Raw genomic sequence first — 27,284 nt, forward strand, 5'->3', positions numbered from 1 at the left:
GGGGGGCTACACCTGAAGGCTATTATATCTCGCTTATTACTAGACCGAATTTGACAAAATCTCACACATACAACAAGCATAGTAAGGAGTCTTAAAAACCGCAATCAAATTTGAGAAAAAAGTTTCGTTTCCATGGATACGGCGACCATATTGGATTTTGTTGACATGTCTTACGTACTGAATACCGCACTTACAACTCATGGAAATTGATTGTTTTTTTTGCATGCGTGTTAACAAACATTAGATCTAAAAATGTATCTGTTGTTTTTTTCCTAAACGAATTAAAACAATTTTTATGAATTTTTTTCTGAGGTAACATTAAAGTTTGCAAAAAATCCGTGAAAATTCACACTCAAGACACCACCAACAAAAAACTATTCCAAATATCAAAAATTCAACAAACATGTTTTTAGTATTACATCTTCTCTTCATTCGGTGAAAATTTCATGAAGATTGGATGAAAAATGGTGGAGTTATTAAAAAAATATAGAGAAAAGTTGCGTTTGAGAAAACGGCCGGTAAAGAAAAATAAAATATTGACTTTTTGAGGAAATGGTGGTGATAAACATGCCCAATATGGGAAACAATACGGTTTTTTGGGGTTCTTATGCGATGAAATAGTTGTAGGAGAGGCTGAGGAAGCTAAAAATGTCTTCAACTCAAATTCCATAATTTTGAGCCGAATCGGGGCATTTGGTCACTAAATCAAACGGAATCAATCTCTTGGGGAGGTGAATAGGCCTATAAGAATCTAACTGTGTTCGGTTTTTCGGTTTTTAGAGAATCAGTAATCAGTTCTCCCAGTTACTCCCATCATAGATGTTTACTTGTTAGTTTGTTACTCCTGAATCCTGAAGTTACCTTTTTTTAAAAAAAAAATCGGATTTAGAAAAAAAAACGAATTATTGCCCGGGCCCATTATTTATTATTTAATGAAATTGATAACGAATCCTCGTATTTTCCTTACAAAATATCTTCAGATTCATCATTCAAATAAAATCTTGATGATACAATCAGTAGATCTACTTTTATAAATAAAAACAAAGGAAATACTTACACCTAAAATTTTGACTGCTTCATGGAATAACAATAACCGCGGGACTAATGGAGAGGAAGCAAAATGGCTGCTGTTGCTCAAACTGACTACGCTCAGCTGGGAAACGATCTGGAAAGAGAAGAGTTAGAGGCATGTTTGTAGTTTTTAACCGAAAAAAGTTTCATAATAAGTTCATGTTAGTAGTCACATCATTAAGATTGAACTTTGGTGGACCCAACTCTTAACAAAGCCGGAACCACTATTGAGCTTCTGTCGAAGTCAATGGTGACAATGGTCCGCTCTCTTACTCTAGATCTATAGCCTATGTACGGCATACCGTCACGTACGTCATACTGTCAGTTGGCACGCATTTGGCCTAAAATTGGACAACCAGACAATTATGCGATAATCTGGAATGCTGTCTGCTAAACAATTCCGTTCAACATTGTTTTGTTTTCAAGTTCAACAATTTTGAGCAGAATCAGACACCTGTGTGAGCAGAAATGATCCATTTCATCTCCAAATGTAAGAACCGCGTTCAGCCATTACGGCTTGCAGATGCGCAATACATTTTGGAAATAAGCTATTGGTTCTACAATCGTACCCGCAGGATTCGTTTCGCATTTTTATTCAGTTTATAAGGTGTCTAGTTACCGCCGCAAACCATTCGCTGCTCTTTGTTGTAACAATTGGCGCCCGTAGGGGGGGTGACCATATGGGGTACAATTTTTTAATGGATGTACCCCATACCGTCACCGTATTTTTTACATGGTGCGTGACTTGAAAAAGTTATTTCTTGGGGAGTGCTTATTTAGGCCACATATGGCCTAAATAAGGTAAGGGAGGGGGAGTTTAGCTTATTTAGGCCACAGGTGGCCTAAATAAGGTAAGGGAAGTTTTTTTTGCTTATTTAGGCCTAAATAAGGTCACCCTATTTCTTGACGGACTATGGATGGCATCTTAGTACTTTAGATTTTTTAGTTTCTATGATTTGATATAGATCTAGATCTAGATCTAGATAGATCTATTTAGACACGGATTCATTAGAAAATGAGCGACTTTAGATTGTTCTTTTTTAATGTTTGAAACAAATTTATATGAAGGAAACTCTATCCCGTTGTATGTAATGATGATGATGATGTTCCTCTGTCCAATGTATACACATGTTGTGATGATGTTCTTCCAGCCACTGTTTCCACATGTTGTGATATTGTTCCTGCTCCTACTGCTTCTGTTTCAGAAGAAAAACTTGCTGGCCCTCCCCCAACTGCCCTTGTCTCTAGTTGTGAGTGGTCAGTTGATGCCCTAGACTTTTCGACCACAGGTCTGGAATTCTCGGGGATCGAATGTACCTCCGAGGACTTCCTGGATCCTGCAGCAGAGTTTCAGCTACCTTTGGTTTCGACCCCAGCTCGGGATCCTGTGGATAACCAGGACTATGTCTATTGTCTACCCGAGCAGGCATTGAGACCATTGGAAGATGAAACTCTGGTGACACCCCAAGGCCCCCAAAAACTGCCTCAGGACAACACTTTTGCTTTGTCCTTGACAGTCTAATTGATCACGCCATTGCCACTGGATGGATGGCATCAGACATGCATTGGGTCCGCCGTTGCCATTGGCACAAAATCGAACCTAAGGAGAACGAGGGGGCATACAGAAAGTACCTTGATTTGTAAAATCAACTCATTCCTGCCCCCTCGTTCATCAACCTGCCCATACCAGCAAGCTGGAACTATCTAAGGTTTCAACACAGAGAAGCGGGCTAAGGCCCCTACATACATGTCTTACGGGCAAAGTACAAAGCATGGGAGGAGGCGAAGAAATTGGAAGAAGAAAAGAAAAAGGAAGAAGTGGAAAAGAGGAAGAGAGAAAGGGAGAGAAAAGGGTGGAGAAGGAAGAAGAGAAAAGAGGAGAAAAAGTAACGAAGTTGGAGAAGCAGAGAACAGGGAAGAAGAAGAAGAAACAACAAGGAAATTCATGTATGTGTGCGAGTAAGATGTTCATGATGTGAGTTTGTTGTGATACATGTGGAAGAGTAAAATGAAGCATTCAAGTACTTGTGTGTGAGTAAAAGATGTTAATAATAATAATAATAATAATAAATGACATTTATATATAGCGCTCAACCCCTAATAAAGTACACAGGCTCTGAGTGCTTTACAATACAGTACAACATACAACAGTAACATGAAACGTTGTGTTCTGACTAAAGAAAATTATTCCAAATATTCATCTTATTAATTTAAAAACAGAAACGACTTCAGCTGACCTTTGAATGAATCAAAAGATTTGATTTCTCTCAACGTACTTGGTAAAGCATTCCAGATCTTGGGGCCTTGGTATTCAAATGCCCTTTCACCCATTGTTTTAAGTTTCATAGATGGTAAAATAAATTTCTTTTTGTCAGCTGATGACCTTAAACTGCGAGTTGGAATGTACAGTCTTAACAGATTTGATAAATATGATGGTGCATTATCATTCAAACATTTGTGACATATGGTGGCCAACTTGTACACAATCCTTTTCTCAACAGGAAGCCAATGCAAAGTTCGTAAAAGAGGTTTAGCAGAGTCTCGCTTTCTTTTCCGTAAAACTAAACGTGCTGCATTGTTTTGGACAGTTTGAAGTTTTTTAACTTTCTCCAGTGATATTCCTGATAACAAGGAGTTACAATAAATCGAGTTAAGATAAAATTAAGCTAGTTACTAGTAAAGCAGTATACTTGGTATTGATCAGATGACGTATTTTATTAATTTTTCTTATTTCTAAATACATGCAGCTGATCAGATGATTTACCTCAGCCGACATTGACAAATAAGAATCAAAATAGATGCCAAGATTCTTAACTTTTCTTGAAAATAAAATTTTTGCATCACCAATTTTAATGTGATCATGGTCAACCTCTTTAACAGACTTTGCATTGCCTGCCAGAATGACTTCTGTTTTATCATCATTTAACATCAATTTATTTTTGTTCATCCGGTTTTTCACTAAGGCAATACAATTTTCAGCACGATGGATAAGTTCATCTAAGTTGGTAAACAATGTTGAACCATAAATTTGGGTATCATCAGCATAGAAATGGTATTTTAAGTCATATTTTAACTATTTCCTTGACAAGTGGTGGAGTATAAATGGTGAACAAAATTGGACCGAGGACTGAGCCCTGGGGGACCCCATACTTAAGAGCATGATCTGATGACTTAAGCCCTTTAATAAAAACAGATTGGTAACGATTTGACAGGTAAGAAGAAAACCAGCTAAGGGCAGTCCCGGATATTCCAAAAGACACTTCTAATCGCTTCAATAAAATGTGATGGTCAATATGTATCAAAAGCTGCTGATAGATCTAAAAGGCTCAGCAAAACAACTTTTCCTGAATCACAATCAGTAAGCATGTCATTCATGACTTTAAGAAGTGCTGTTTCTGTGCTGTGGTTAGCTCGATAGGCAGACTGGAATGGCTCTAACAGATTGTTTTCTTGTAAGTGATGACGAAGCTGCTCGGGGACAACCTTTTCAAGGATTTTAGACAAAAAAGGTAGATTTGAAACAGGTCTATAGTTCTTTAAGACATTCTGATCTAAGTTTTGCTTCTTTAGCAACGGTTTTACAAGAGCGATTTTAAACGAATCTGGTTCAAGTGAGTTTGTTGTGATATATGTGGGGAAGAGTAAAATGAAGCATTCATGTACCTTTGTGTGAGGAAGATGTTCATATGAGTTTGTGATATGTGTGTAAGAGTAAAATGAAGCATTCAAGAGCTTGTGTGTGAGTAAAAGATGTTCAAGTGAGTTTGTTGTGATATGTGAGGAAGAGTAAAATGAAGCCTTCATGTACCTGTGTGTGAGGGAGATGTTCATATGAGTTTGTGATATGTCTGGAAGAGTAAAATGAAACATTCATGTACCTAGATCTATGTGTGAGTAAGATGTATGTGTGTCTGTTTTGGTGGTTATTCTTTTTAGTATGTCAATAAACATTAGTTGTCTTAGTACTCTTAGGCCCACTGTACAAAAGGAGTTCGTCTTTCCTTCTTTCCTTTTTTCAAACGCCTAGTTGTGCTTCAATTTGGGTGTGATGGTATGGGGTGTAGTGGGTGACGGTATGGGGTACATACCATGACAGAAAACCCGACACGTGACGATATGGGGTACATGTCAGGACATGTGTCAAGTCTCGGTTAGGGGTCTTCTTTATACACTATCTGACTAAAATCTTCACCTCACACCTACAGGAAAGGCTGGCCTCTCAACAAAACTAAATTTTGGGTCAATGTTTTTGAAAGAGCCGAAGTTATGGTAATACAAAAGTTCACTTCCGGAAATAGTCATCACAAAACACTAAGGTGACGGTATGCCGTACATAGGCTCTAGATCTAGTCTTAGTTAGCAATGACAATGGAAAATTAAATTTTCACCCAAATTGCTTAAAAATGGGCTTAAATGAAAATAAAGTAACTTCTAAGAACCATGGTTTTTAAATTTTTAAAATCCATTAATAAATTTAAAGTTATTGGGATTTTTGTTTGCAAAATGTTGGAGAACCTTGCTTGAGTATTTTTTTGGGGAGTGTATACAGACCCCGTAACCGGGAACAAAGTCACAAAGTATAATACAGACCCGATAGGGGAACTCTTTTGTGATTTCGGAAAGTTTCAGCGCCCTCTTGGCTCAGGGTAGACCGAGATTCTTCTTTTCTGTGGCCTAGGCTAGATCTAGACAGACAGACATGTTCTAGTTTCGAGATCTAAATCTAAATGAAGATTGCGGATGTCTTTTTGATGAACGATCGCTTTTCCTCCGTTATGGAGTTGGAGGAATCACAATTTGAAGAAAAGAACAATGTCATAATTTCTTTCGAGCATTCATCCTCTCTATTTCTCTCTCTCTCTCTCTCTCTCTCTCTCTCTCTCTCTCTCTCTCTCTCTCTGTCTCTCTCTCTGTCTCTCTCTCTCTGTCTCTCTCTCTCTGTCTCTCTCTCTCTGTCTCTCTCTCTGTCTCTCTCTCTCTGTCTCTCTCTCTCTCTCTCTCTGTCTCTCTCTCTCTCTCTCTGTCTCTCTCGCTCTCTCTCTGTCTCTCTCTCTCACACACACACACACACACACACACACACACACACACACACACACATACACACATACACACACACACTACACACACACACTACCGGGTCTGGGCGCTGAAACTTTCCGAAATCACAAAAGAGTTCCCTTACCAGGTCTGTATACTTCGTGACTTTGTTCCTGGTTACCGGGTCTGTATACACTTCGATTTTTTTTAATGAGCAATTGTCAAAACGTGAGACTCTCTTGAGACTCAGTTGTTCAAAAAAATTTTTCTTACCAATTTGACTCCCTTTTCTGTCAGTCACAGATTGACATTTAGTGCTCATATTCCTAGAGTATCAGAGCAAGGAGATCATGTAGGGTTTTGGAGATATGGGTCTCTTGCCTAGTTTGGCAACCACTGTATTTCTTGTATGTAACAGTGATGACAAAAACAGACAAGCAGCAAGGCAAATTATAGACTTTAAATTCCATTGTTTAGTAAACAAAGACTTTGTACACTATGAACTCCATTCATAATGGTAATAGTAATATGAATGACAAGCTTTGTAACAATGACACAGTGCACAGAACATGTCATCACGATCATTATGTACAAGAAAGGATACACATTGGACATTATCATTGACAACACATATCACAATACAGTGGAACTCGGATTCAACGAGGTCGCCGGGCCTGACCTAAAATCTCGTTGAATTCGAGTGTTCGTTATAGCAAACATGAGGTTTTGTGTAGATAATTATAGGCACTGAGCAAGTAATGTTTAAAGAGAAGTCACAAATAGGGCCTGAAATGCCCGCATATTATGAGTTGTGTAAAAAAAAAAAGACCGATTCGTTCAAATGCATTCCTGTGTCATCTCGATTGTTTACCACAAAGTTGTGTTGCTGTGTAAATCCTAACATAACGGCAACTTTTGATTTCATAGACAAACGCACAATTCATTACGAAAATCTACGTCAAGACTAGTTTATCATTGTAATAATGATCAGTTGCCAAGGGGAAAAAAAGACTTTGACACGTTTATATCTGCGACGTTCAACGCCCGGACCGCTAGTGCGCCCCCCCTCACTCTCCGACACGCACACACAGCCACACGTGTGGAGGCCGCCCATCCGACTCCGACACACGCCAGAGTAGACACGTGCGCGAGCCAACAACGCATGTGTTGGTATGAAAAAAAAAGCCGCTGATTGGTCGCATGCAATCGGCTAAGTGAATACTGGTTCACAATGCAGTTGCAATGGATGGTTTCCGGGAATAGATAAAATTCGTTCTGGGAGAAAAATGGGCGAAGCCACATCTGCGGGGGCAGTTCACCCTGGCAGCGACCTCGTTGAATCCGAGCTCACTGATTTAAGTGCTCGTTGAATCCGGGTTATTTTTTTTTTATTTTAAAGAAGAAAAAAAAGGGGAATCTATCTCATCTTGTTGAATCCGAGCTCGTTAAATCCGAGTTCCACTGTAGTGAAAGGCTGTACAAATACAGTTATCATAGCCTCAGCACCAGAAAAACACATATATGTAAAACAATTTTTAAACTAATGAGGCAAATGCACTACATCAATGGGCTGACTTGTGCATAACAGTGATGACAAACATGACTTGTATATAACAATGATGACACAATGTACAGGAAAAGACAAAGTCATTCCTCCAGAGAGAAATGCACACTTTAAGAATTATAAAAACAAACCAGGAGAGGTTTCTTTTGCTTTGAAACAGATATCAGGTCATATTAAAGACAGTAGACAATCACAATTACGTTGCTAATTATGACAAACAGTACTCGTACATAACAGTGATGACAAAACATACTGGGAAAAGGTAAAATCATGCCTACAAAGAACAAATTTGCACTATGAGATACACAGATCAATAAAGGCGTATTTTGTTTCTAAATGAATCTTGCCTATATGAAATATATGTTGAAAACTTATTGATATTTTCAATTATGAAAAATATTACTTGTTACATCACAATGATGACACAATGTATTGGAAAAAGGCATATATAATTCCAACAAAGAACAAATGTGAGGTAGCGTGGTGGAATCAGGCTGTCATCAAAATAATCAAAGTGAAGAAACTTGCATTTTTCCGCAGGTGTTTGAATTTTCATCAAATTTTTGTTTTTGGGCTCAACACCTTTCATGCCCATTAAAAAACTAATTTCTGTGTGGATTTTTCTAAAAAAACGTTGATTAAAGGCACAAAAAATGTAAATTTTCAGTTGCCGTGGACTCTAAAGCTAAGGAAATAACTAATCTTTGGCTGCCATTTTTTCACTAATCTTACCTCTGAAAACAAGTGACCCCCACCTTTTTCATTCGCAAATATCTCAACTTCTATTCAAGATAAATGGATATTTTTTCATCCAAATAAAGACAACTGAACAAGCTTTAAGATGATACCAATAACTCTACGCGCCCAAAAATTGACGAGAGCCTGATTCCACCACGCTGCCTCACAAATGTGTACTTTTCAGTTAGACAGATAAACAAGGGCATGTTTGTCTATTTGTTTGAGTAAAGAGAGCACACATGACATAAAAAATGTTTGCTCTTAGGACAATGTAATTTCTAGTACGTCTGTCAGTCTTGTACGGCTGCATGACGACACCCCAAACGTCATCACCAAGCACAAAAGCTAAATCTATAACCACGGAAATGATCCATTTCTCGAAGTTTGTTCACACATCACAATCTTGTTCCAGGAATCCAATGTAAACATCGCAATTTCACTAAAATATTCAATAGGGTAGCCTAAAAATACACAAAACAGTCCAGTACGTCACATTCAGCGCAAGATTCTTGTGCGTCACCAGAGGCTGACGGCAATGACTGCTTTCGTTTTTCTCTTTCCCCCGTTGCTTCCACTGTTCTGGGGAAGTGGGTAAGGGGAAGTCACTCAAGAAAACAATTATATCCGGGCACTGTTGATGATCCGTTCAAAACAAAAGTAGGCTAAAATTCGGACTTCCGGTACGTCGCAAAGTGACGCCAATCACGGCAAATGTTAAACAGCCGACTGAAATCGTAGATCTAGGAACCCGATGTTCCTTTCGCGCATCACAGCTTTTGAAGTATTGAATAAACGACGAAAAGTAAAAAGATTTAACCAGCTGTCTTGATTCTACTGAAAAATAATGGTGTTTTCTGAAACACCTAGTCCGTGACGACACGACTGACGTACAAGTGATCCGAATTATTTGTTTATTTGCAAACAAATTAACCGATTTCTTGAGCAAGTGAACCTTTCTCGATCACAAATGGCATAGGATCAAAGCACAGGTTAAAAAAATACACCCCAAAATACTAAATTTTGGACATTTTTGGAAGTTTGCATTGGTGTGCTCAAAATGACAGTCCAGGAATCACAAAAAAAACGAACATTTTTGGCACAAAATTTACAAACTCAAGATTGTAAAGCTGACACTGGGTCTGAAACTGCTAATGCAGATTCTACATCCTATATTTAACATATCATGTATAAGTTTTGGAGGAATAAATACTAATGCATCACATTTTATGCACACTAATGTGAGATGTATGTGTTTTTCCCCACGTTTTGGCAATGGCTCATATAGGAAAAAATCGCCCAAATATGGGACATGTTTTGATATATTTTGAGGAAAAACTGTTCATAAGTCAGTAATGAATTGGAGCATATGAATGAAACTTGGCATCTTCATGTGATTTTTAGTGCAGAATCTAGTTCTGCTATCACTTTTTCGATTTCTTTATTATTTGGATCTTAAAGACTGATATTTGCAAGAAATTTGTTGAATTGCGTGACATCGTTTTTACCGCGACGCGATCACCCCTTCTAAAACTCAGTAAAGCGCTATCGGGAAAACCCGCGATGTAGTCATCGGTGACCTATTTGGCCTATAGGCAGCCAATCACATGCCGCCTAACGATCACGCGCCTCTTGCATGCCGGCACCTCGCGTTTGGAAAGCGTGATGTAGTTTCCAGCTCTAGTGTTTTATCAATGGATGGGTGGTAATTTTAAGTTGGAACGTAAAATCGACTAAACGCAGAGATCTGAAATTTTACAGCAATAAAGAAGACATGTGGGGCGCTTGTGTGGTCGGCGATCAACCCGCAGCTCCGCTTCGTTTTCGAACCGCAGAGGAAATTCACACAAACACGGCAATATCTCCGGTTCTAGTAATCGTTCGGGATTGTACGCTGGCCTGGCATGTCGTTAGTTTATCCTTTCCTCTGATTGGTTGTCGAGCTTCATTTATTTTCGTCCAGGAGTTTTCCCGTAACTATACTTAGAAGAGAGTCACTTCTGATTCCGAGCGGCCCAAAAATTACCCCTTGCGCGGAGGCCGATTTCCGGTCTAAGGCGCAGCGGGCGATTGGCATTGCTACTCATAGGCAGGTCCCAAATTGCACATGATAAGCCAAACCATGTTTACCCATGCCTAACCGTACCGTCTCTCTTCGGACCGTATGACTAGTATATTCTGTCCCTCTGTCCTTCGGCTCGACAGCTTGCGCTGTGTAATTGAATAATTTGACATGGTAACCCCGGCACGGTACGGCTTGAACTTGAGTGGAAATGTAGCAATGACCACGAAAAACCTTTTTTTGTCAGAAAATGTTTGCAAATAGGTGCATTTTGTAGCTGTATCTTTACAAAGCATGGAACTTTTTGAATTTTTGAAATCCATCGATAAACAAAAAAGTTACGAATTTTTTAATCAATTAATTTTTTATAGACTTTTATATAAAAAAACCCCCAAAATATGGGACGTTCTTTGGTGAGTTTTGAGACAATATTCGTCATAACTCACTCATTTCTCGAAGTATTTAAATGAAACTTGGCAGCCCAGTACATTTTCTAGTGCAGAATCTAGTGCTGCTTTCAGGTTTCTCATAGCTATCCTACTTTTTGAGTAATGAAGACGTTTATAGGTAAAAATGTGGCGGTTTTTGGTGTGTTTTGAGACAATATTTGTCATAGCTCGCCTATTTCTTGGAGTATGTAAATGAAATTTGGCAGTCTAGTACAGTTTTTAATGCAGAATCTAGTCATGCTGTCAGATTTTTTATATCTATCCTACTTTTTCAGTTGTAAAGACATTTACAGGTAAAAAAAGTGATGTTCTTTACAGATATACAAAGATTATCAGTCATATTATATCTTCTCCCAAAGTCATGATATTTTTATGAAACTTGGCAACGTAAAAGATTCTTCCTTGCCAAGCAATGCTCTGGATCAATTTGTCACAAAAATTTAAGTAGAGAGCTGGATTTATCAGTCTAATAAATCCAGTTCTCTACTAGTAAAAGCATGCACACTTTGTAATAGAAAATAATATCGTCTCTGTATATATCCATTGTTGGACAGTGTCCTATTGTGTGGTAGATTAAGATGCGTTTAGATAATAATATTATTATAGTCCACGCCGGCTTGAAGCACCGTCATCGGGAGAAAGCTGAAGCGTGCTTGAGTGCGAAGTAGATATAATCCAGAGATTTTCATGTAGAAAATTTCCTGTCCTATTTCCCTTTGTTAGATCTAGGCCTATAGTGGTCCTGCAAAAGTGTGCACTGTTATTTTTACCCGCCATGGTAGTTTTGATTTGTTTGTTTGTTTGTTTTGTTTTGTGGTCGAATGGGAAATGAAAACTTAATTTAGACGACCAGTCACGATACAGCACACGCGGCCTACACACTGCCTGTGTGTACCACTGCACGCTGTACCACATTCATACCACCGCCTTCACCCACCAAATACGGTCTTTGATCCCACCTCGCGCGTGATACTAAATCAGGATTATTGGATAGTGAGGGGCAATAAGGTGAAATCGCAGCCTGCCTCCTTTTCTCATGTCCCCGACTCCTTTTGTATTTTTTTTTGTCTGTGTGTAGCATTGCCCAAGGCGAGATCCTATTTCCACGCGTGCAGCTGTGTGCATCTCTCTGCCTTCCTCTCAGCGCATGTGTGTGTGTCTATACGTTCTTATTCTATCTCTGACCGTCTAGGTGTGTGTACATCACTTGCGCTGTTTTTGTTTCTCTTAACACACTCACTGTTGAGGTGTAGACTGTGTTCAAACTTCGATGGGTCATCATAAAAATATTGACTGTCTTATAAATGAAGCGTGCCTGAAGCCGAAGTTACCGTGCTTAAAGGCGTGTAATTTATATAGCAAAAATTTGTTAAGAGCCGTTTAGCGTGCTTGAGTCTGAAACGTGCTTTATGCCGGCGTGAACTGTATAGTTTACAAGTCCTGGGAATATTTTGCATGTGTAGGCTACAACTCATACTATAAATGTAAAAGATATTTACCCCCCCCCCCCTCTCTCTCTCTCTCTCTCTCTCTCTCTCTCTCTCTCTCACACACACACACACACACACTCACACACATGCACACATGCGTGAACGATAACAATGAATAAACGGGACTATCTTCCCAGACTGGACTAAATAAGTACCATACATTTAAAAACAATCTTAATGCCTCACTTTTCCAAACAGAGCACACAGGACGAGTCCAAGTGTGTGCTTTCCCAAGAGGGGGGAGTAGGCTTTCATAACGCAAACACAATGTCATACCACTTCTTAGATGTTTGCTTTTCTGTTTCTATTCTTCTGTTATGCAATCAAGCAATAAAAATGACTACATCTATCGTATTGTGACTAAAATGCAACACAAATGCAAGTTATCAAGGCCCCCGTTTAGTTTTCAAGTATCCTTCCCCCCCTTTCCGGTTCACATAAGCGGGGCCCCGTTCGTAGCGCCCGAGGTGACCGATGGCTGATGACGTCACTCAGTGGAAATTTTCCAGCCGCCGGTCGTTCACCCAGCACTCGTAAATGGCAATGCCGCTTTTCTCTTAGTTACTCCCACATTTTTAAAGATTACGCCAAAACCGCTAAACACAGAAGCATGAAATTTTAAGGGAATAAAGAAAAATGGTGTACAATGTATCAGTCAGTTTGACAAATCACAGCTCCGAAAAATCTTCAAAGCGCACCACATCAACCACTTTCGCAAACGTTTTCGACAGCTTTTTGGATGGGTACAGAGTTGTCAAACTGCATACTACGAGATTGACCTCTTTTCTGATTGGCTGCCAAGTTTCATACATATCCATTCTCGAGAAGCGGCGTGAGAGCGAGTTGAAGACAACAACCTTTGTGTTAATGCGTCCCACGAAACACCCCTGCGGCGGGGGCCAAAAATCGGCAGAACAAAACGCGCTCGGTGGACATTGCTAGGAAATGATCAGTGTTCATTTCCACTCGAGCCATGCAGGGGACATAGATCGACGTGGGCGCTTTTTCGGTAGTTACCACCCTGCAATTGTTATTGGCCGGTTTTGGCCTCAAGAGCAGGGGGGTGTTATGTTACGACTTACTTGAAAGAGTCTTGGAGTAGTAGATCTAGATGGTAGATTCTAGTTGATGTTGGTGGGGCCCCATCTGCTGGTTGTCTCCTAGTTCTTGGTTAGCCGATGTTACTCGTTTCGGCTTCAGTGAGTGAGTGACACTTAGATTACCCGCAGCTTGCACGAAATCACATGAGGTCTCAGTCACATGATATGTCCTTATAGAAAAAAATGACGGGATAGCTAAATAGATAGGAAAACAAGGAGGATGTGAGTTCGTTCTGTTTATTTGAACCGGTAACAAGTTGGTGAGTATCATACGCTCTTTGAAAATATATAAAGAATGATGATGGAAAACTCTTTAATTATGCAAGAATGGCACTTGGATCGTTCGAGGAGCTGCTTTCTCTTTCGATGATCCTTCGTCAATGTCTTCTTCAACTGGAGATGAGAGAGACGAACGTTCCCTTGAATCATCCATTTTAACACAGAGCGTGCTATTTCAGGAAAAGAAAAAAGCGTGGTGTATTCCCGTCAAGCCGCCTTGAGACCGTGCCCCGTGTCGTAAAATTTAGCCTATAAATCCTTCGTGTGTCCCCGTCACGGCTTTACGACAGTTAGCCTCCATTTCAAACAGTCACTATGTTTTACTTGGAACCATTTCTGCCAGTGTTCCTCTGCACAGCTAGCCTTATCCTGCGTAATTGGGGCCTTATGGTCGTCTGTGATGGTGCAGCACCCTTCTTCCGCCCAGATTGATTCTGGAATCTTTGACACTGGGGATAGTATAGGCCTACTATGTGGCTCATTGCTACCCCTACTGTATCTCGTTGCCTTGTCTGGCTTGTGACCTGTCTTTTCCTGGCGCAAACATTCCTGGAAGAGTTATGATCAGGGCTCCCCATTACGCACAGCAGGTGCGTATATTATGCTTTAAACCTGCAGGTTACCCCCTCAAACTGTAGTTTTAAAGGAACACTTTATTTCTATTTGACTCTTGAGGGATCTGGGGTGTAATGTCTTGGCTTCTTGCTGTTGGATGCAGGTGAAGGTCGTTTGATTCCCTCTTGACTTCAAGGGTAGTTAATCTATCAAATATCTCCTATCTGCTTGGATGCTGTATCCAGCTCAGTCCTGGTTGGCAGTGGCATTCGGGTTGAAGCTGCCTGTGACTGTGTCCTATGGAGATGGAGGTGTAAACGATTTACAATAAATCATTTTAGAGGTCTGGAATGTTACTCCATCTGTTTTTAATGGCAATTCGATTATTCAATCAGGATCTTATTTCCTCTATTTACTATTTCAGAATGGAGCAACTCCTGGCTCAATACGATTGTACTGTCAGCTTTTAGCGGTCTACTTGCTCCAGAATGACATGTGAGTTTTCCAAGTAGTTTATTCTGAGTTTGTGGAAGCATTACTTGTATGACTGGATCCATGGGGTTGAGAAGAAATGTACGGTACTGATTTTTTTGTTTAGAAGACGACTTACGTTTTTAATTCCTTATTTTTAAAAATACCATCTGACACATGCTTGTAAATAACTTACCATTTCTGACAAGGCTACCTATCAGTGAGTACATTTATGTACTTTTTCACTTGTGAGATTGCCATATAACAGGTCCATAGTCAATGAAGTTAATGTAGGCTCTCGAACTCGCAACCGTAAGGTCGTGAGTTCGAATCCCGTCAGGAGCCTGACGTTGTGTCCTTGGGAAAGACACTTTGCACTTATTTTCCTCACTTCACCCAGGTGGAAATGGGTACCTGGCTATAGACAGTGAAAGATCTTGTCAGTTTGATAGTGTTTGAGCGCGTGAAATCTGCAGCTTGCACTGTATGCTTCCTCAGAAGCTGAGAATGTTTCTGAGTGTTCTCAGAGGGTCTGCTGGGGTAATAATAGTTGTAAAGCGCATAGAGCATGCTCTTGAGCATGGATATGCGCTATATAAATGCAATTATTATTATTATTATTAAGGTGACCAGGCTATTTCTTGACAGGATCGAAGCCAAAACCTGTTTGATTTTTGGGCCAATAGAGGTACTGTTGAAAGTGGATTTTTTTCTAAGATTTCTGCAAGTCTTTGGGTATGAAGAATGAAACTGATTGTCTTCCCAGACAGGCTGAAAAAGAGCAAAGTCTGTTGTGTTTGTGTTGTTGGTGTTTGAGCTACAGACCTGGTGGCATTGGAGAGTCAGAGAAAAAGCGGCAAGCTGGCTCAGATTGGTGACCAGTAAAAAATTTGAGATCTCTGTGTTTAAAATATAAATAGAATATTTGGTCAGTGTGCTGAATTGAGAATAGTCTTGACAAAGACACCTTTCTACCATCAAGACAGGGAATACTCCAATTTAAAAGAACAGGCATATTGCATCTTCTGCTGGGAAACGGTGAAAAAATACTCTAACTTCTTTTACACATCTTCGTCTTTAGTGATAATGTATCTCTTTGTAATGGTATGATACTTTTGTCCTTGTCTTCATAGGTGCAACGCTAAACTTTTGTGGAAAAGAATCCCGCCAACTGTGAAACAGGTAAGCATTTACATCTCCAGCCTGCATCTGCCCTTACTTTTTTGTGTTTTACATTGTAGGAAATTATAGGATTTTGTTACATCGTCTCTTGTTTAATTTTTTTTTGTGTGGACACCCTACATTTGATCAGTACTGGTGACTTTCCCGCTTTTATTTATCTCATCCCCCTCGACCAGGGCAGTGCTACTGACCGAAGTGTCTTTAGGCCATCCCCACAGAGGGAATATTAACATGTTCTTACACGGTAGATTTGTAAATGGGCTGATTTATCAATGTCATGCTCATACTGTACCTGAACAACATAGGGGGAACTGCTGCTTTTTCTTTCCTCATCCTTACTGTCATCATTTTTTCCTTTACTTCTTTTGTATGTTTGTCATTCTCTTATGAAATTGCTGTAATAATAATAATTGCTTTTATATAGCGCATATCCATGCTCAAGAGCTTGCTCTATGCGCTTTACAACTATTATTACCCCAGCAGACCCTCTGAGAACACTCAGAAACATTCTCAGCTTCTGCGGAAGCATACAGTGCAAGCTGCGGATTTCACGCGCTCAAACACTATCAAACTGACAAGATCTTTCACTGTCTATAGCTGGGTACCCATTTCCACCTGGGTGAAGTGAGGAAAATTTGTGCAAAGTGCCTTTCCCAAGGACACAACGTCGGGTCCCTGACGGGATTCGAACCCACGACCTTACGGTTGCGAGTCCGAGAGCCTAACCACTAGGCCACCGACGCCACATTTTTCCAGGGTGCCTTGATAGTTGAAGCAAACTTTGTCCTGTTGAGGCTAGAGAGATGAGCAGAGTAAGCCTGATTTCCCTTTTGGACTTCTCATTTGACATCCACCCCTTTGCGCTCATATAACCTTATGCAGTTTCGAGTGCCGTAAAACCTTAGTAAAACTAAAAAAACTAAATTTATCTCGTCTCTCATATTCTCTTGTTATTTCAGCATATTTCTGAAATCCCCGCTTTTCACTTATGATTTTAATACTATGAAATAATCCTTTGTATTTCAAGGTGTCATTTTGTTCACTCGTCTCCTGTATCAACCCTCAGGGCCTTTAATTTTCCTTAGATATTTGCTTGTCTAGTAATGTTAAGTTGGAAAGACTCGGCTCTGTTCATTGGTAAGCAGGTGATGTTATGAGAAATGGAGGGTGGAGTATGTCCTTCTGGACAGTTGCTGGATGTTCTCTTCCAACTCTGCAGCAGTCACAGAATTTCAAGGAAACAGGTTTCTGTAGCCCACTCCTTTTCATTTCAATGGCTTTGGCTCTGGTCTCATAGCAGTTTTTGGATGTGCTCTCAGTATCTTCAGTAGAAAACCTTTGCTGTGTGTATGTTATTTTGGTGAAACTCGATTAACTTTAAGTGTTCACTCTCCATTTTTCACACTTTCCTTAACTGCCCTCTTAATTTTATGTCAGCTTTCTCTTTTTGTATTGTGCTGTTTGGAATGTTTCACTGATGTTGTTGTGATTGTAAGATTCTACAGTAGCTGAATTTAAAAAAAATGTAAGTCTATTTGTCAAATGATTGTCTTTTACGTTTTCACTTGTGCTTGCTTTAATTTCAATTTTTTTCTGGTGCTTATTGATTTGTTGTGTTTTCCACTGAAAGCTGTTTTGTACTTGCTATGATGTAAGAACTTTCAGGGTTTTTTAAATATTTGACATAAGGTACTTTTGATGTCAGTGTGGATATGCAGAACTACATTTATTATTTTATTTTTGTCCTTAGACCTCTCCAGAGCTCACAAACATCTGGGTTGTGGGGCAAAAGATGTGGCTGCGTGACTATGCTGGCATTTATGAAGCTCTTCAGAAGGAGTGGTCTGAAGAGGTCAAAATGATCATGGGCGCCGTGCAAGGTGAGATGCTGACAAAGGCTTGTTAGTAATCGGGGTGGGGGGCTAGGCCAGTAGATGATGGCACTGGTACACTGAGAGACATTCAGGGCTACAAAGAGAAAGATAGCCACATAGTTATACAACGTATTCATTGTGTTATGTTTTTGGTAACAATGATTTATATTAGATTCGGTTGACACAGTGAGACTACTCTGACCACAATGGCTGGCAAGTTCTTCAAAGGTGCACCCTGCTTCAACCAAACAGTGAAACTCGAATGAGATAGCATTGCAAGGCACTTGGACAGGGCCTGACTACTGGAACTACTTGTTTACAGTAGTAAACCTTGCACCCAGTGAAACTTTGCATTCACAGAAAGGAGTAGAATCCTTCATTTCATTTTCTTTATTCATTAAAAGTCAGCAAAATTTATTTACACTGAGCTACAGTGGAGACCATATATAACAGGCCCGGTAATAACAGAGATCCGGTAATAACAAGGATGTTTTAAATCCCTGTTTTTTTCCACTCTTTGTCTCTATTAAAGGTTATCGGCAATAACTGGGCCTCATCAGAGCCTATTCGGTTATAGCAGGGACAAAGGCTTGTTAACAATATGTAAAAAGTGAGAGGAAGAGAAGCGCAGTGATGGAGCAAGCCCTCGCAAGCCACGCCACTGCAAGCACATGCTGTGGGTGAAGCGAGAAAGGGTTGCGGTGTGCTGCAGACTTCTATCTAGCCCTAAGCCAAGCTACATGCATGCGTACCTATTCGTGGGTACTTGTGGCACGGGAAACTACCTATGAATAAATACAGCTGGATTAGTCCCCAAATGCTTACTTCCCTTGCATTTCTGATTTAACAGGGATCTGATATAACAGGCGTTTTTCTCTGGTCCCACCATCCCTGTTATATCAGGTTTCCGCTGTATGAGCCATCTTGGACCCTGTATGTGCTCTAAAATTAAATGTCTGACTAGGTGATTTTATTGAAGGTGTGCTTCTTCAAAAAACCTTACATTTTTGTGCAAATTGTAACCTTTAGTGCTCTTGATTCAATTCTACTCATTATAGTTCCACAGTGTAGAATTGTAAATGTATAAGTTTTATGTCCCCATTGACGCTAGTTAAATTATTTAGGAGGTAGGTTGCTTCGACCCTGTCTGACAGGACCCATCTGTATTTGTGAAGCTCTTTATTCGTGCTCAGCCACACTTTCACTGAACTACTCAGTTAAAGGCTTTACTGTTGGCTATTCAATGACTAAAATCTTTATTTTAGATATGTGCCATGACATGGTAGAATAAGGCACTCGTCAGTTTTTGGGCATGTGGAATTATTGGTATCATCTTAAAGTTTGTTCCTTTGTCTTGCTTTTGCTGAAAAAAATATCCATCTGTCTTGAATAGAAGCTGAAATATTTATGATTAAAGGAGGTGGGATTCGCTTTTTTCAGAAGTAAAATTTGTGAGAAAATGGCTGCCAAAGCTTGGTGACTTCCATAGCTTGAGAGTCCTTGATAAATATAAATTTATCTTTATTGTGTCTTTTATTTAACGTTTTTTTAAGAAGACTCCACAAATTCGATAAAAATTCTCCAAAGACAGAAAAATGTTGGTTTCTTCTATTTCATTATTTTGACAAACACTTAATTTCAACTGATGCCTTACATATGTGTTATTGACATATATTTTTGTTCCTACCCTTATTGCCTTGAAATCCAGCTCAGACTGTTCATTGTAATTGTACTGATTTTTTGCTCCGTAAGTGCTTTTTGACTCAAAAGTTTTGCACTAGTGACCTCATTTCTTGATGGTAACTAATTATTAACGCTAATGTGCCAGTCAATTAGTGAAGTGATACGCACAAAATGGGCTTTTAAAATTTTTATCTGCACATGTTGCTTTAACATTTTTAAAATGTTATTATTTTTTAAATTTAATTAGTACATTAATGCCTAATACTTTTACAGAATAACTGTCTCACCTGCTTTTTATCTCATGGTAAGGTAGTGTTTTAGAACCCGGAATTCAGAGCAAACAAAGACTTGCACAAAGTTCAATAGCGAATTCAGAATAATTTCCATTTTTCAACTTTTTTTCTATAGAATCTGTGAGAGAAAGAGCTCTACGGCTGGTGAGACTGGCCTATTCCTCCATCTCTACCGATGATTTGGCTCAGTTCTTGGGCGTTTCCGGGGAGAAAGCTGTACAAGGTGCCTCAGGATGTTTCTCTCTCTTTATTTCTCATTCAGGGGTTACTGTACTATTACATAACTTACAAGTATCTGACTTCAGTTTCTAGTAGATTATGAACAAAAATTAGGTCTGTTTAGAGTTCATGATGGCTGTAAAGACTGATCGTAAAAATGTTTAGTTGTTTTTCCAACATTTAATGTGTTGATTTATATTTCAACATGTGAAAGAAAACGGAAATGAGTAAGGGTGACAATGACATACATATCTCATTTTACTTTATGAGCAGGCTGTTGAGTTAGGACTCAGTTATCCTGTAATGTACGCGGTTCCTCCATCTGAGTAAAATAGGTTCTTTACGGCATGTATCTTTATTTTGAATTTTACTTGACAGGCAATGTTTCTGGAAGGTATTTTTTTAAAAGAGTTTTCGGGTTGCTGCTGAAGCAAGTCTGCATTTTGCTTTGGGATTGGCTGTGGATGAAAAAAAAAAAAATTCAAGAGAGGAAATTCTCTCTTTCTATTAAAAAAATGATTTGATATGAATGATAAAGGTATAATGTTTTGTCGTTGAATATGGAAGCTGGGGAGTTTTTTTAGCAAGTTTTGCCTGACCGTATTTGTTTTTTAGAAATGAGTCTGGTACTACTCTTAATTGTTGCGATAGAGCATTTACTTTCTCATGAGCTGTCATTCTGTTCTTCTTAACTGGTTTCAGTTGCCCAACGAGAAGGCTGGCAAGTGGATGAACAAAGCCGCATCATCACACCAAAGAAGATTGGTATGTCCTCCAATGAAAATATTAATAAAGACTGCAGTTTTGTAAGAATACAATACTAGTTAGTACAAGAAACTAAATTTTCAAAGTAGCTGTATTCTATATTTATCTGTTCCATATGAAAGGCATGTGTCTCCTGAGAATTTTGGTGCTATTCTTTTACCTCTCAGTCAATTTTTAAGAAAATGGCAGCTGTTTTAACTCACGTGCTTTCCGAGTCTCGCGGAAGGATTGATGTAAAATAATTCCATGCTTATTACTTTATTCTAATAGGAAATGAACTGATCTTTTAATTGATACCTTTTTTGAGCTAGTATTTTACATATTTTTTGTAAAAAATGATCTTTTAAAATTTTGACGGTATTTTTAAAGGCTTTCTATTTAAACATCAAAGGCCAAAAATATACCACGGGAAAGCCTGTTCAAAGCTCTACAGTTCTTCGCCAATGAAAAGACGGTATTTAATCATCCCACGTTCCGCGAAGCATTTGAATGCACACGTGTCAATTTTTTAACCGGCCGACAACGCGTTCCGACCACGAGGGGCTTCGCTTTCCTCGGTGATTCTCCTAATACTCGGACATATAAACAACTTACACCATTGTAACGAGGAAAAGCTGAACTTTTACAAGGTGTATGGCATTTGCTGTTTGATAGCGAAAGAGCAAAGAAACAGCGATCGGAATTACCCCGATTTCACCAATACCATGTGGTCGGAACCACGCAGTCGGAAGGCCGCGAGTGCCCGCGAGGCCGTGTTTACGCTACCTACAAAATTAATTATTATCACTTGCATTTTTATGCTACTTCACTGTACACACTCTTGCTTCATTCTCCTACACACAAACACACACTGCCACAACCATTTTGTGTAAGTTTAGTAGATTTCTGCTTTGTAACATCACTTCCTTTTTTTTTTCAAATTTTTTTTTTTTCAGAGGGAAATTTCCCAACTTTCTGTCCCATAAATTTTTTTGTCATTCATTCTTCACAAAATGTGTTTATTGTGTCTGTTGAAATCATATCTTATTAAATAGCACAGAAAGTTTAAAAAAAATAGCATTTCATTTCAATTTTTTATGAATTTTCAAAAAGTGGTTGAAATGGGTGGTCCTCTGGGGCTTTGAGGCGAATGGGGGCGTGGTGCTTAGTGAGTTTATATAATCAAATATTACTAAATTCTCTAACTGGCTGCAACCCCATGTTTGACAGATAATAAAACAGTACCAAGTGCACAAAACATCTCCACATTAGTAGAGTACAATCACTATAACATAGATATGGAGCGTAATTTTTTTTCGAGACCGTGAGATCATTGCAAATCAGTATTTTATTGCCTGAAGCACGATGATTTGTCATTATTTCGACTAAAATACTGAGTGCTGTCCTGGCTGGCACTACACCAACCCCTGCAGTGAGCGATTTTTACAGCACATGCAACACAATAGGTCATATAAGTGCCGAAGATTAGAGGTGTTACAAGTGAGTAATAAACTTTAAAAAGGAGGAGAGACAAGGATGATAGATGTTGGATAAGAAAGAAGGAGCAAACCACAAACTATGTTAATATATTGACGTTAATTCATGTACAATGGCAAAACCTGGCAGCAAGCAGGACGGGCAGTACAATGAAGTTTGACTGTATTTGTTCTTTCCAGGGACAGTTATGTACTGCTGGTGGCTAGTGTGAGGCTTTCGAAAAGATTCCTGCTGGAGGAATTTCTATTGGTATACTCAGTAATGTAAATGCTGTTTCCCCTTGGGAGTAGTGGGGTTACAAAGCTCATGAGTACCAGCATTTGATTCACTTCAATGTCCTCCAAAACGTCACCTGTAATACTGTAATGAGTCTATACACTTGAATGGCTGGATTGACATTTTTGATAAGTAGCTCCATTTGTCAACTGGAATGTTTTAATCCATTCAGCCAGGGCTAGTCCTGATAGGCAGTGTCGAAAGAGCCCACCATTTAATTATGATATTAACTTAAATTTGTCGAAGGGGATATAAAATGTTGACAATTATTATCCTTTGTTCTCCACAGAGCCAGTGCCTGCTCCAGCAATTCTCAGTGAGCAACATCTGTCGGTTCTTACAGACTATGTTACCTTCATGGAAAACTGACTTCCCATTTGTATGAATATGTGTGATAAGGGACGGAAGGAATTGTTGTAGCTTGTGAGTCTATAACTGATGATGATTGTGTGATGATGTTTGTTTGGAATTTGGTGAAGATGTTGCATCTGGAGAATGATATTATATATAAAATTGGTAATCTTGCTGATAATGAAGAAGCTTGCGTGGGAAGATGGTGAGCTAGTCTTGGTAAGAGTGCAGGTGTGTGAGACTATATGTTGCTTGTGTATGAGACCACACATATCAGGGTTGCCAACCTTTCCGATTTTTTCGTAATCATTACGATTTTTTAGCCTTACTACGAAATTCCGATTGTAAGGCGATTTATTACGATTTTTGCCGTCTGCAGATTTTTGGCCTGGACTATTAAAAAAAATATTGTTGGCTCTTTTTAAAAATTTAACATGTTTTAGTGCAGACATGTAAATCGTCCGCCAATAGCCAGGGTCCCCCCACCAGGTCGGGAAATCGGAAAAAGTTGGGAATTTTGTGATGGGTCGGGAAAGGATAGGGCGTGAGTAATATTAGTAGAGTAGCTATCAAGACAGTATGGTTTATGAATCATGAAGAGGAAACGTTACTGAACCACAGTGGCGGCAGGCGGAAGTGTATGTGTGACACTGAGGCTCGATCGGGAAGAATCGAGATCTACTTTCGCTTTCGTTACCACCCAGAAATTTTCCGGTAATAGTCGGATAAACGCAACATTTGTAACATGCAGGTTGTGCATTACGAACGCTGTGTCACCTTGAAAATAAATCAATATTAAAAATTTGTCCTCTGCTGTCACTTGTGAAAAAAGAAAAGAAAGTTATACAAGCGTCTTGTCACGTTCGCCATCGTGACCGGTCAATGAACCTGTGAGTGTGAGTACCGGTGGTCTGAGCGCTGTGAAGCGTAGGACTCCGGAAAAAAATAGATACACTAAGGGAACGGGATGGTTGGGGGGTGGGGGGGGGAGAGCTGAAGGCAACGCTAGAGGTAAAAAACTTAGTTTGTAAGCAAATTTTTAGTTTTTAGAATTTAACTAATGCGTTCGCGTTTCATTAGATGGGGTGATTGTAATTTATATATCTATATTTTAGCTTTCTGTTCAAGATTGGCAGATTTTCAGTGTCACTGCATCTTGCCCTCCCTCAGTTCTTACACCTCTCGCATTGACAGTGAATAGGTCTACTTGAGCCACTCAAGTTATTACACTAATATTACTCTACTTTGAGCAATAGTTTTCGTCTTCACGTTTATTATATGAATCACGACTCCCAGACTGGTTATAATTGACAATCGATATTCTAGTTTTAGGTCTTTTCTCAGGCTCACAACAGGATTAATTTTTTAATAGGGCCTATAGTTTATGTAGGCTGATATGATGAGGGGAAAATATAAATAAGTAAGAACAGACTGAAATACCTAAGTCACACAAGATCACAGTGCCACACTGACATGTTGTTGACTGGATATAGTGTACCTACATGTGTGTGTGTGTGTGTGTGCATTCACAAACATATATACATATATTAGATATAAATGGAGCACGTGCTGTCATTGTTATGTTAGCCTTGCCCACAATAATACCGTACACGAGTAGAAACATAGAAGCATTCGATAAGCCCTATTTTTCCGTAATTATGACATTTTTTGTTCGTTGTAATATAGTAATTTGAAAATGAGAGCACTATTACTAATTTTTATGGGAAATTACTAATTTTCTTCATGGTCATTACTAAAAACCATGGAGATGGGTTGGCAGCCCTGATATATGGAAAATACTTTGTTATCTGTTAAACACATGCCTTGGATTTTGCTTATCTGTCGTGTAATTGATTTTTCTCAATTTTTTTTCAGACACTTTTATATGTTATCACAAAATTACTAAAATTTGTTTCCCAAAGACTTTAAAGGAGTTTTTCTATGTTGTCAAAGAAGTTCATGCGTGGGAACTTGTAAAAATATGACTGCGTGACTGCTGAATTGTGTGTGTTAGTTTATTGTGCATCCAACGCTCGTCTGAGTTAATGTTGTCTACCGACATTGGGTTGTCTATGCCAGCATTCTGTGTGTCAGCCTTTTTTTTTCTCTTTTGTTGTTGATTTGGGCCTTGTGGCTAACACGTTTTCGTCTCCGCTATGTTTTTTGTTGCATTCTTGTTACAAGTTCGAATGTGGTGAGCATGCTATGTTTCTGTAAGTTTGTTTTTGCCATGAACATTACCTAGAGACAACACAGAAGCGAACAGCACAACATAATGTGTAAAGTGTAAATGCTGGCTTTGATAATGTTCAGATGTAATTTTTGACCTTTTGTTACATGTCTTGTTCATTAATAAAATAGCACGATTGAAATATTTGTTTGTTGTTTTTTCATATTTTCTTCTTCTAAAATCTTACACTTACTGGTGTTAGTGTAAGTACGAGTATAAGACTGCCCGTGCTTATTTTCACAAAGTCTGTCAATATAAGAGGACCAGTACTGGACTAAGAATCAGTAGAAGTTACCTTGCCATGTGACTTGTTTGTAGTCGTATAGTGACTGAACATCACTGGCCTCTCATTCATGAGGGTTTGTTGTATGTTGGTTTGTACAACTAGTATCAAATGACCAGGGTTCAATTTCTAAATTGAAATAGTCATCACGCACATAGCGAGAGATGCTCAATATGAACAAATTTTCAGGTCCCACGATTTTTCTTACTACTTTGTCTCTATTTAAATCATGGGATGTTACGAAAATTTGCAGGGTACAAACATAGAAAAAGAGTTTTAAAAATAACTCTAGAAAGGTAAATCTAATTAAACATAACAGCAAATTTTATTTATTGAATTTGATGTGCAAAGAGAGCACAAGAGAAGGGCACGGTATGACTATGACAATGAGTGTAGACCAACGACCTCTCTATTAAGCGAAGAGCAAATGTATGCCAAAGATGTGTCTATTAGTGCTTATGTCATAAAAGTGTTCACTTCGGTTGCAGTCCTATACGAGGGGAGTCTGTGGTGGCATGAAGGTGAATACATGTAGATCTATCTGAGATTATCACCTCATGTGTCAGTGTGCTTCCTTTTTAACAAAGATTACACCCTAAGCTACAGCTTGTAGGCGTTTTGATGTTGTGAACTATGCCCTTGAAATATATTTTTATATATATATAAAATATATATATATATATATGTGAAGGGCAGCGATGTCAGTTTTTTCATTTTCTGGGTTATTGTCCCAACATGATGCTTGGCTGGGTCTGCTTTAGTCCATCTAGTCTCATACCGAAAAACGAGCTCTGTCAGTCTCTGAGAGGGTTAGAAAATATGGCTCACTATGGAAGAACCAGCGATGTCAGGATGTTAACAACGGAAAAACCAGCGATGTCAAGCTTACTTTTCTTTGTTGCGCCCCTTGTGACCAATCAGTGACTTTATTTCAGTGAAAATCGTTGATTTGGTATAGGTTTAACGCCCTTGTCAAGACTACTACTAGGTTATTTAAGAGGCGAAACCTCTGAGTTTAATGTCCATCCCTGAAAGGACAGCCAAATTGGCGCCTTTCCCAAGGACACAACGTCGGACCGAGCTGTGGCTCAAACCCTGCACTGGTCTTGCCTGCGCTGCTAAACGGGAAAATCATTCTTTTAGCACCCATATTGCGCTAACCTTTGATTTTTCGCAGAACTTGGGCTACCCAAACATCTCAGCATTCGAGACAGTCAGCAAAAAGGGTGGAGACGATTTGGCCGGCATGCTTGCTACATCACTTTCTACACATTCTGCCAGCTCATGTAACTCGTGCGCTGGCTTAAATAAAAACTGGACGGTGATCTGGTTTCTCTATCATGTTGGTGTCCATCAGGAAAGGTACGGAAAAGTGACAATCTCATTTCCAGTGAAAGGCCACAGCTACATGGAATGCGACAGAGACATAGATCTAGCAGTGGTGAGTGAGAAGGTCACTGTTAATATGCCATCCAGTTGGGTGGAGCAATTCAAGACAGCCCTTTGGAAACTCTCGTCGCTCCAGATTGGGGGGGGATGAGAAAAGCTGTATTCCAGAATGTGTCAAAAAACCTTAAACCATACTACTGTGTCTCCTGCCTTATACCCGCTCGACCTCTGCAACAACAAAAAAATTTAATCAGCCCTAGGGCAGTCGCCTGTAACCAGTAACCACCTCCAGTTGGGACCTCAAAAGTAAATGGTTCGTTTTCTTTATTTTGATCAGTGCTGCCTATGACAGCCACGTGTCTTATACGGACACTTTTTCCTTAACAATGCATGGCCATCTTACACAGGTTCTTACACAGGTCTATTGGTGAAGGAGAAATACCTGGA

At 39.3% G+C, this 27,284-nt stretch overlaps 1 protein-coding gene across 1 annotated transcript; it reads left to right on the top strand.

Moving 5' to 3' along the window:
* Window positions 1-1,082: 1,082 nt before the first annotated feature.
* On the top strand, window positions 1,083-23,536 carry LOC101851509 (COP9 signalosome complex subunit 8). The gene is made up of 7 exons (XM_005101893.3): window positions 1,083-1,186; window positions 14,770-14,840; window positions 15,950-15,998; window positions 17,749-17,878; window positions 19,964-20,071; window positions 20,770-20,832; window positions 22,874-23,536. The coding sequence occupies exons 1-7, from the start codon at window positions 1,121-1,123 to the stop codon at window positions 22,951-22,953; spliced, it is 567 nt and encodes a 188-aa protein (XP_005101950.1). The 5' UTR covers window positions 1,083-1,120; the 3' UTR covers window positions 22,954-23,536.
* The last annotated feature ends 3,748 nt before the right edge of the window (window positions 23,537-27,284 follow it).

This window comes from Aplysia californica, unplaced genomic scaffold (genome assembly GCF_000002075.1).
Source record: "Aplysia californica isolate F4 #8 unplaced genomic scaffold, AplCal3.0 scaffold00303, whole genome shotgun sequence".
Lineage (NCBI taxonomy): Eukaryota > Metazoa > Mollusca > Gastropoda > Aplysiida > Aplysiidae > Aplysia > Aplysia californica.

Bases quoted from the DNA above. Each gene is read 5' to 3' on its own strand.
- LOC101851509 (XM_005101893.3), top strand. From the start codon at position 1,121: ATGGCTGCTGTTGCTCAAACTGACTACGCTCAGCTGGGAAACGATCTG. The intron at 17,879-19,963 runs GTGAGATGCTGA...TTTTTTCTATAG, and splicing joins GATCATGGGCGCCGTGCAAG to AATCTGTGAGAGAAAGAGCT. The intron at 20,833-22,873 runs GTATGTCCTCCA...TGTTCTCCACAG, and splicing joins CATCACACCAAAGAAGATTG to AGCCAGTGCCTGCTCCAGCA.